The sequence below is a fragment of the Acipenser ruthenus genome, chromosome 57 (assembly GCF_902713425.1).
Source record: "Acipenser ruthenus chromosome 57, fAciRut3.2 maternal haplotype, whole genome shotgun sequence".
Taxonomy (NCBI): domain Eukaryota; kingdom Metazoa; phylum Chordata; class Actinopteri; order Acipenseriformes; family Acipenseridae; genus Acipenser; species Acipenser ruthenus.
The window spans coordinates 3653559-3665031 of record NC_081245.1 but is presented as its reverse complement, the minus strand read 5'-3'; the positions used below and the strand labels follow the sequence as shown (position 1 = coordinate 3665031).

General features: G+C 40.5%; 1 protein-coding gene and 1 pseudogene across 2 annotated transcripts; both read right to left on the bottom strand.

Annotated features, from left to right (window-relative positions):
• The window catches only part of LOC131724860 (zinc finger protein 79-like), a 40346-nt pseudogene extending 32195 nt beyond the window's left edge, over positions 1 to 8151 (bottom strand).
• On the bottom strand, positions 1084 to 8164 carry LOC131724854 (zinc finger protein 664-like). Of its 2 annotated transcripts, XM_059017807.1 has the most exons (5): positions 8032 to 8164; positions 7479 to 7676; positions 4399 to 4719; positions 2965 to 3680; positions 1085 to 2362 (listed from the first exon to the last, which is right to left on the bottom strand). In XM_059017807.1, exons 2-5 carry the CDS (start codon positions 7636 to 7638, stop codon positions 2345 to 2347), a joined length of 1215 nt encoding a protein of 404 aa, XP_058873790.1. In that variant the 5' UTR covers positions 7639 to 7676; positions 8032 to 8164; the 3' UTR covers positions 1085 to 2344. The 2 variants fall into 2 exon arrangements, with proteins under 2 accessions (XP_058873789.1, XP_058873790.1); XM_059017806.1 differs by having other exon boundaries at positions 1084 to 3680.
• Positions 8165 to 11473: the final 3309 nt, after the last annotated feature.

Genomic DNA, 11473 nt, shown 5'->3' with positions numbered 1-11473 from the left:
AAATTATTTTTGCATATTTTCCGCATATTTTTTTGCCATCAACAACCCTAAATCGGAGCTGGTGGTGTTAAATCTAATATTCTTCAGGGTGATTTGTCCTGGTACAACCCATTTAGCACATCGACACTTAATCATAATATTGACATCATTTATTTGATAAATAATTGACTGTCATTTGTCTTTGTTTTGTGTTGGGGATGATTCCACCTCATCTGAGGAAGGTTACACAGAACAAACAGAAAGCAGCCTCTTATCCAACTCAATCAACAGCAATACACAAACATGTCCAGACAACAACACCAATACAAAACACACATGAGCAAAGAGACTAAATAAAGTGTGGTACAGCAGAACGAAGCAGACAGGAAATGGAAAGGAGTTTAAAAAGAACAAATAAACCGCTGTTGCCTAACTTATCATTCATGTATTACTGTAGAGCAACAAGACATACAGAAGCACGCATATGGAACCTGCCAGACTCCAACATGGACTGGCAAACATCTACACCTGGAGAATCCCCATTACCCCATAACTGTATATACACCATTGGGATTGTTTCTATTTGTAACTTATATCAGTTCAGACAGCAAGGCAATCAATCAAATCCTCCCCCCTCCTAATCTTTTCATTGTTCTGGAGCAGTGGTTTTCAAACTGGGGTAAGAAAACTCCTGTAATGGCGGATAACGCATTTTTTACCAGTTTGTAGTACTTAGCAATCGAATCAACAATGTTGAATCTCCTTTCAAATAAAACCACAGCCGTACTGGTGTACGATTCCTTTCTGCTGGACGAGTTTAACTCTATAAAACTCAGCCAGCTGCTGACTGAGCGTTGAGCGCACATGGCAAATTTACATATTTAAATAGCAGGGCGGTGGTGACTACAGGGCTAAAAACAGAAACACAAAAAACTGAAAAGATTGATGTTGCTTCTTTTAAAATGTGTAGAATTTACTCAGTAAGTTTACTAATGTTCAGTGTTAACAGTTTAATCAGATCAGTGTTTTATCTATGTTTTTGTAAATAATAGTGTGTGGCACAGTGGTTTGCAGTGCTCATGAATAACAGACACAAGACAGTTCACAGTGAAAAACAGCTCTTTTACTTGAATGGTTGCTTGAAGGAAAAATAATAAAATAACTGGCCCTACACAACGATGTGTATGGCACAGTTAAAACCACGGGGTTCAGTCCTGAAATAATAATACCACACACTATACACACACGATCACAATATCCAACAGCGAGTGCTCCTAGTGCAAGTGGTGAATTACACAGCAATTAGTGAAACAGTAGTGCAGTGTAGCCCGGGGTTGGTGCTGGCTGATAGTGACAGCTCCCGAATTTTAGTTATAAATTACAAATGTGACAATTAATAGACAGAGGTTATAGAAAACACTCACAGTTATTTTTCACTCGCACGTACTTTACAGGTCTTTTCACAACCATAACAAAAGCAAGATTGCTCTGCCACATCCCCTGATATACCCTCAGTCACGGCCCCTCCGATAGCGAGTGCAATCGTTTTTCCTCCAATCCACGATTGACACATCGCCGACCGCATTAAGGCGATGACTTCTGGTATTGTGACTCCGCTCCCTTTCTGGATGGCCGACTTCCGATTTCCCCTGGAATGAATTGCCAACCCATCCAGTCCGGGGCACACTGTTCCTGTTCTTTGGCAGTCAAGTGTAATCATGTAAAAATAACTAACCCAACAGGTTAGCAAGCTAAAAGATACAGACATTCACCACTGAACATGCTGCAAAGTTCAGAAAATAAACCATATGCATACATTACAATATGGTTTGCAAATGCTAGAAAGCAAACGTAAAGTTCAAAGCCAAACGATGAAAGAAAAAAAGGAAAATAAAACACTAACAAAACTACAAAGAAAAGTGCTGCTATAAGCAGGGTTTCGCCACCTCCGCTAACCTGCGAGCTACAGGATTATGTGATGTTCTCCTATTCCCTCAATACTTTAGTGGGGTTGCCCAGATCCCCCATGAGCTAAAATAAATAACGTCCCAAGGACTCTACTTTAGCAGCATGGGTATGTGATAACTTATAGTATAGATGGCATCTTCAGCCATATCTGCTTTTCTGTTTCTCTACTGATTTCTGATTCCCTGCCGATTTCTGATTCTCTGCTGATTTCTGGTTCTCTACCAGCTGCTGTATCAGGAACCGGCAGTTTCTTTTTATTCTCCGTCCGTAGGCGTCTATGACAATTCTCCGGTCAGAGCTTCCTCTTTGTGTCATCAGCATGATTGGCAGGCGATCCCCCTCCGCAGGATCACACATGCGCCCGATAGCCAGCACAAACCTCCCGTCACAGGGGTTGTTATATTGCAGTCAGAGCCTGTCGACAACAAAACTATATTTGAGATGTGAAGTTCAGAAATGACCAAAGCTTAGCATTGATAGGAGGCTGTGTGGTCCAGTGGTTCAAGAAAAGGGCTTATAACCAGGAGGTCCCCGGTTCAAATCCCACCTCAGCCACTGACTCATTGTGTGACCCTGAGCAAGTCACTTAACCTCCTTGTGCTCTGTCTTTCGGGTGAGACGTAATTGTAAGTGATTCTGCAGCTGATGCATAGTTCACACTCTAGCCTCTGTAAGTCGCCTTGGATAAAGGCGTCTGCTAAATAAACAACTAATAATTGACTTGAAAGAGCTGGAGACTTGGTCACCAATGGGGAGTTACATATAATAATCCTAATGTTCAAACTGAGTGACTCAGCAATGCAGGAGACAAAATTAATATTTCAGATTGCTAATGTGACATAACAAAATCAGAATGGTCAACAACATGATGAATGGACCCAAACAAGATGTAATGGTTCATATTTTCCATCCGTGAGTAAACGTTTTTGATCTGAAGTGATTAGGAGTAACACTTTAATCAAGCAAGTTTTATTATTTTGTTTTCAGTAAATATTTCTGTATTTTAGTCAGACTTACTCCTGGTGTTAAAGTGGCTGAAATTCTGTGAATTATTTTGTGTCCTTCAAAACCCAGGAAATGACTGAACTTCTTCCCATTTTCAGTGCAGTGATGAGGTTTCTCTCCTGTGTGACTGTGCTGGTGCCTTTTAAGGCTTGATAAACGACCGTAGTTCTTCCCACAATCAGAACAGCGATGCGGTTTCTCTCCTGTGTGACTGTGCTGGTGTCTTGTGAGGCTTGATAAACGACTGAATATCTTCCCACACTCCGTGCAGTGATAAGGTTTCTCTCCTGTGTGACTGCGCTGGTGTCTTTTAAGATTTTGCAACAGGGTGAAACTCCCCCCACACTCCGTGCAGTGATAAGGTTTCTCTCCTGTGTGAACTCGCTGGTGGATTTTAAGATTTTGCAACAGCGTGAAACTCCTCCCACACTCAGTGCAGTGATAAGGTTTCTCTCCTGTGTGAATGCGCTGGTGTGATTGAAGATTTACTAACTGTGTGAAACTCTTACCACACTCAGTGCAGTGATAAGGTTTCTCTCCTGTGTGAATGCGCTGGTGTGATTGAAGACTTCCTAACTGTGTGAATCTCTTCCCACAGTCTTTACAGTGATAAGGTTTCTCTCCTGTGTGAACACGCTGGTGAATTTCCAGCTGTGATAAACAACTGAATCTCTTTCCACAATCAGCACAGGGAAATGGAGTCCCTCCTGTGGGATTTCCTTTAGCAGCTAGAGAAAGAAAAGAAACCATGGTTATTGCAAAGCATTCTTACACATTCACTCTTCTGCAGGGCTCCCCCTCATAACCATGACCAACTCCTAGAGTGAACTCTGATGAGAATACAGTAAAACCCGCTTAACATCGCTCCTGTTAATACCAGCCTCCTTTTATCATCATCACATTGAAATTTGCCAGGCAGAATATAGTTGGTGTCAATAAGGATAAGTGCTTGAGAATATCACTTTGATTATCAACACACTCCGGTTAATATCACTCACATGTACCAGTCACTGATTTCCACCCCACTTAATATCGCTTTGAGGAATAAAAGTATAAGATCAGGTTTATATGCAAGTGCTGTATTGAAATGTTTCTTCTGGTGACACTTAGCAACCCGACTGGATTTGGCATCACCCATTGATGAGTCATGTGATCCCAGCACCACTATAAAGCTGTGGGAGCAGCACAACTGCAAACAGTCCACCAGAAACAGGGACATGCAAAGATCTAACAGCATTTGAAACAGGCATGATAGTGGGCGCACATCTAGCAGGGTCACAGTAGCAAGGACAGTTATGTTGCAACTTGCAAGCCATTGGCTTAGTTGTTAGGTTAAATGGAGCTAGAATGACTAAACATGTCTATCTTCAGCACTCTTCTACAGCTTAGTAACTCATTTCTGCAAGGTTAACAGGCAGCTCCATGTTGCTTGTTTTGTAGAATTACCTCTAAATCCCAGTTCACATTCAGGTGGACAATCATCACACAGGCTGGATCCCAGCTGGTTGTTCTCCTCAAGTGTACAGACATTATTTTCAGCAGGAACTTCCTCTGCGATGGGGACACATTCCTGTTCTATGAATTCCTCTTTAATAGGAACACATTCCAGTCGAGGGACCTCTTCATCTTTAACACATGTCAGCTCTGTAACCTGCTTTAGACTTGCACACCACTCCTGGTCAAAGGACTCCTCTAGTTTGTAAACTGCTTCTATCGTTGGTTCCTCCTGTGCTTCACATTTAGGAACAGCATGGCTCTCTTTGGGATCTGTGTGAAAGACAATTGTACACGTTTTTAACTCTAATGATGTCACTACTATCTCGTGCACGACTTACTATCTTGTGTGCATTTTGTGTTATCGTGCTGACAAGATAGTAAGTCGTGCTGCCGAGACAGTAGCCTCCCTTTCTAATTTACACCATGTCCCTTTAGGGATTCTAGTAATGAGATCATTGAAAGGAGACAATATGTTACACAAGCATTTTCCAGCCAATCAACCCATGAACTTTATACATCTTTCTTATTCATTTATGACAGTGACTCGTGTAAACTTCTAAAGGATATCTATGAGGATATTTCAGAGAACTTTTGAGTCCCCAGCAACCCACTGGTGACTACACATGTTGTCTGAAGTGAACCCACCTACTGTACCAGTTAAGCAGTGTGTGCTGGAAAGCCTGGTCAGAACATGGGTCAGGTAAGAGCGCTGTGGCGGCCTCACCTGACAATTTCCTGTCTTTTTACCGTCAAGAAAAACATAGTTTTGTGTTCAATATCCATTCTTTTTTCACTGAAAGGCTGATTTTTAAAACATGACATTTATATGCAATGGAAAGTAGATCCCTCCATTTAGATTGTAGTCCTCTCTGTATTTCAAAGGAAATTTTTGGTTTGCTATTTATTTTTTATTTGTTGTGCAACTCTTAGTTTTTGTATAAGAAATTATCTGCTATTATAGCTGTGGGGAAGCTATAAAAAAGGCCAACAAGATGCTCGGATATATTGTGAGAAGTGTTGAATTTAAAACAAGGGAAGTAATGTTAAAACTTTACAATGCATTAGTAACACCTCACCTAGAATATTGTGTTCAGTTCTGGTCAGCTCGTTACAAAAAGGATATTGCTGCTCTAGAAAGAGTGCAAAGAAGAGCAACCAGAATTATCCTAGGTTTAAAAGGCATGTCGTATGCAGACAGGCTAAAAGAATTTAATCTATTCAGTCTTGAACAAAGAAGACTATGCAGCATGATAAGTTCTGTGCTAACATCATATAATGAGTTAAATCTGATACATTCTGACTCAGCACAGTCAGGACAGCACAGGACACAAGACTCAGCACAGTCAGGACAGCACAGGACACAAGACTCAGCACAGTCAGGACAGCACAGGACACAAGACTCAGCACAGTCAGGACAGCACAGGACACAAGACTCAGCACAGTCAGGACAGCACAGGACACAAGACTCAGCACAGTCAGGACAGCACAGGACACAAGACTCACTGACCTGTGCTGTCCTGTACTGTCTTCTGAACAGCGCTCTGCATACCTTGTGCCACAGAACACAGCAAACCCAACTGTAAACTAGTGCTGCTGGCACAAATATCCGAACGAATATTTTTTGACATGTATTCGGATACAAAAATCATGTGTTCGTATTCGCTAGAAATGATAAAATACCTTGCACTTATTTACCGTCTCACCAGAATTTGCGAGACAATTTCAAAAAATGGCAAATGAAAAAGAGCTCCATGTGATATGTGAGATTAATATATCTAAAAAAAAAACACAGCAGCTGAGGAGCCTCTATTTAAAAGTTTTAGACAGCAAAAAGTAAAGAAACCAGATTATGCGTGCTCACCTTTAGTGACCTCTATGGAACGCCATCTGGGACAAAAATGTGTTGTGCTGCTTTAGAATGAGTCAGAATCTCATAGGACAGAAAAAAGGCTTTTTAAAGTTGAATTTCAGTTTTCGTTCAGCTACAAAAAGCCACAAGTAAACCCCATGTTATTACTTTATGAAAACGCGTCGATGGCCGCTGTTTACTGTGAAGAAACGGCAATGGCAAGGAATGAAAAAAAATGCGTTGTCAACTTTATGTACTATTTATTTCAGGAATAAACAAAACAACGTTTAACTTGAACTGCTAGTTGGCATCCTTTGTTTTGTAGTTAATTCACTGGGGTAAAGTAAGCCCTACACATTTTATTCTTTACTCCTGGGATATTTTTCTATTTTAACATGTTAAGTATTGTAAGGTCTTGATGTAAAATAAAGGCACACACACACATACAGAAGCCACGCCCCCTGCTGCTATGCTGTGTCTGTCTGCGTTCAGAGCAATATAATGGCTTTTATTACTTTTTGAAAAAACGAACTAATATCCGAATGAATATTTAAATTATGAGCGCTTATCCGAACATGTTCGTCACAGCACTACTGTAAACACTGCCCATTATATCACTGTGAAGAAGCAATAGGCAGATCTGCCTGTGACTGTTTTTGTGGGTAATCCAGAGGAAGACTGCTTTGACATGTTCACAGCTAGACAGGTACAATCCAAACTACATGCATAATATCAGATGCTAAAATATTGAGCTGATGTACGCTGTCCTGGCATTGATATCTACCTTTGAAAAAATTTTCCGGTGCAAATTATTTTAAACTATTATTTAGTGTTATATAAATAAAATGCATTTTACTTAACTCTAGAAATATTAACCATATAGAACTAAAATAATCTGAACATAATTTATTTTATCTTGCTAAGATAAGACTTCATTTCAATTGAAAAAAATAAGCAAGAGAGTACATTTGGTCATGTAGGCCTGAATATTAAACCCTAGGTTAGCCTGAATGGGAATGTAAACAAACTGGAATGGCAACTGTGTTCTAATAAAGTAAAATAAACAGAAGGTTTAACTAGAGGAATGTAGATCCTCTGCAAAATGAAGAAGCCAAAACAGAAATAAATGACCCCTTAATGTACTGTATTCCCCTATTCCCAGCATTCCAGTGTCACTCACCTCTCTCAGTGATGCTAGAAGGTGGCGTTTCCTCCTGCAGGATCCGCTCATTGGCCTGATCACACCCCAGCTCAGTCACTTCCTCCTTGATCTCAACAGTCCTGTCTGCAGAAACAACCCATCGAATAGGAAGCTCTGGGCTGATGTGAGCTGCTTCCATCTCAGAAACTTCCTTTGAGTGAGGCTGATCCGTTCAGACTGAAGAAAAGGAGACAAGACTTTTAGTTTGTCATTTCAGACTGCATATAAAGTGCTTTTATTTGAATTTAGTAAACTATATCATGTATTAATCCAATAGCATTTAAAATCACACATCAAGCCTTATTTGAAATGTTCTTGATATCTGCTGCACCTTTGTAATATGAATTCCACTGTGTGATGCAACAGACTGAAGCAACTTGCAAAATACATGCATGTGGTGCTATTCCACCCTTAAAAAGGTGCCTCCTATTTTCTGTTCTGAATGCCCCTTTATCTAATCTCCATTTGTGACCCCTGGTCCTTGTTTCTTTTTTCAGGTCGAAAAAGTTCCCTGGGTCAGCATTGTCTATACCTTTTAGGATTTTAAACGCTTGAATCAGATCGCCGCGTAGTCTTCTTTGTACAAGACTGAACAGATTCAATTATTTTAGATTCAGTTTGATTACACGACGTCAGTTGTTTTTGAATTCCGTTTTGAAGTGTATACTGTAGCATGAATGAAAAATCAACGTGAATTAAATTAACAGCAGTTCAGTTGTGTTTACCTCTCCCTCTTTCTCTCTCCTCTCTCCTCTCTCTCCCTCTCTCCCTCTCTCTTTCTCTCTTTCTCTCTCTCTCTCGTAAGTCGTTGTTGTTTCTTTCTTTAATCGATCTCAAGACTTCCGTTTCGCATCTAAACCGTCAATTTAACTAAAATCATTCAGATAAAAAAAAAGTCCAATCCGTTAAAAAATTAAACAAAATACAATGACCCGCGCACTCGCAACAGCTCTGAATACAAAGTTCATTGAACACGCGCAGTACAAAGCAGAGAGACGAAACCGGCGCCATTTCGGATCCGCAACAAGCACGTCGCATTGGAAAAGATCGCAGTTCGGAGCCAACATGGCGGAAAGCGCGATCCAGCTTCAGAACCTCCCGTCGCAATCCCGCCTTTGTTTCGACAGGGAGACTAGCCAATCAGGCTCGAAAGCTGGGTTCGGCTTGTTTCGGCTTGTTTCGGCACGCCTACTACAAGTGACGCTACCATTACGTTAACAGGGAATTGAAACGCTTGCTTCGTCAACGCTGCAGAGAGAGAAAGTGCTATGCAGCCACAGCTGATTTTAAAGTACTGTATTTAAGTTGGCTAAAACTGTTAACTAATGATTTATATATATTTTTTTGGTTCGTTTATTACCTGCATTGAGTTCTGAAACAAAGAGTCAATTTGGAGCGCGTCAGCTGTACACATTTAAATTGGCAATATGATTCTGAGAAAAAAAAAAAAAAAGTGCTTTAAGTTTTATCAGAGCCCTGCAGGATTCTGAAAGACTGAAAGTTATTCCTTGCAAAGTAAGGCGAGACTGTCCTGTGTTTTCTTTATCACACTAGAAGTAGTGCTGATTGTATATGCATGTTAATTCTGCAGCAAAACATAAATACATTTAAAGAAAAGAGGATTCCGCTACTCGAGTCTCAAACTGAAATCAGTGAGGATGGACGTCAGTGTCTCCGTGTCGTTCTTTCAAGACGAGCTCGCCTCTACCATCGAGCACGCAGTGAAAGCGGCTGTAGACACCGTCTTGTGCCAAATCACAAAAGTTGTCGGCGGCAAATTCACTGAATTCCGAATGGAAATGGCTGGAAAGGAGAAAGAGAATGAAAGTCTGAAGCTGAGACTGGTGTATTGGGTGCCATTTGGTGTATTTGGTTTCTAACAGGGTAGGTTATTTCTGTGACATTCTTTTTAACTTCCATTTGTTCCAGGTGCGTCAACAATATTAGTTTTTCTTGCAGCTTTTTCTCAGCATCTATAAAGAATCTGTCCTTATATCTTGGGTGGACTAAATTTCACTGATCTATATTTCTCTGGCCCCCAGCCATGTGTTCTTCACAGTTCTAACTCCACTGTCTAAATCTGTATCTGTGCTCAGAAGTCTATTTAATGCTACCATGCATGGGATAACATTCAATGCAGATGCTGACGACGCAGATACTTCATGTGTTAATTCCTCAAAAGGTGCTAAGACTAGCACTGCCTTTTCAATCAACCCCCACTGACACATGGTGATGGTTGCAGGAATTTCATTGTCGACAGCATGACCTCCTAGAGCACGTTTCTGCTCCAAAAGGCTTTGTAGCATATAGAAAGTACTGTACCACCTAGTATTTCCATCCTGCTGTAACCTCTTTAAAACGCATTCCCAGTTCAGCATTTACTCCCTGTAGACGGGACTAGGCCAGTGAAGAGTATTTGAAATGTCCAACAATTTTATGTCCAAAAGCCGGTTTGTCGAAACGTTGTGATAACTTCCTTCACAACAAGCTGAACTCCATGTGCTACACAAGGTAAACTTGGCAAACCAGAGTCTAACATTGCCTTTTCCATGTTTCTTCCATTATCTCTGACAATCACATTTGGAATTTTGGTCCACTGAATTTTCCAGTATTCCAGTATAAGTGGCCGGGTGGGAGTCGCTAAACTCCAGGGCACTGAGTACTGCCTTCTGTAAATTGTAATTCTTGTCAATCCATTGGCCTGTTAAGTTCAGCATTGACATCAGCGAAACATTGGAGCTCAAAACATCTATCAAAGCTTACAGAAAATATATCATCCCTTTCAATGAGCATTTGGATGTTTATTAAAACAGCATTGTACATTTCTGGCAGTGCAGTATCGGATATATACCTTCTGCTGGGCAGCTTGAAATGAGACTCCAGACATTCAATGAGATGGTGAAATCCAGTGTCTTTTACAATTAAACAAATGATCATCCATCCATCCATTATCATTAACTGCTTACTCCTTTACAGGGTCGCAGTGTAAATAGTAACAGGATTAATTATTCAAAAAACACTAATTCCATTCATACATGCTGCTTCTCCTTTATATGTATTTGTTTAACCTGAATGAATACCATCTTTATTTACAAACACGATTGTTATACTATTCTACTGTTTACTCATTATTATTATTATTATTATTATTATTATTATTATTATTATTATTATTATTCACAAGTCCCTAACTGTTACCAATAAAAACTGAAAATTAGCATTACCATTTTCTCTAATAAGATTACCGAACATATGGCTACAACAAAACCCTTGTCCCGCACGTCAAGCTACGGTAACTTCATTAAGGGAAGTGCCCTAATCTAAATACAGCAGTACACCGTCATATATCAAATACACTTGCTCAACAGCATTGCACCATACACAACAAACCACCAGCAGAACAATAACAGTAAAACACAATAACATGCATTTAAATATTACAGTCAGGGTCTCGCCCTCACGTTTCCCTTCACCTCTCCTTTTTTTGTTTCGTTGCCTGCAGGGCACAAACCAAGTCTGCAGGGCATGAAACAAAAATCACTGGGAAACACAAGGTCAAAAGTCCATCTTTATAAAAAGTCCTGAACAGCGTCCATGTCCCATTGCTACAGTAAACGCACCTTGTCTCTTTGGCCTCATAATCCCAAGCACAAGTGAACTCTGTTGTCCTCCACCGAAAAGAAAAAACTTCTGCAATGACCAGGTTTCCTGCTCTCCGACTCTCTACTGAAGTCTCTCCAGGTGGAACAAAGCATTCACACCACCCGTGTTTCCACCATTATTCAGACGCCTTACAGCAATCTTGGAAGTTCTAACAGTAGCCTCTATGGTCCTCCCGATGACTAAACACCCGCCCCATGACCTCTCGCCAGTTAGCTGGCTGCAGTCCAACACAGACTTCTTTAATGCATTAATTATGCTGTATGTCTCGGGTTTAATTGGTCCACCACAGACGCACATATTCCAAGTTAAAA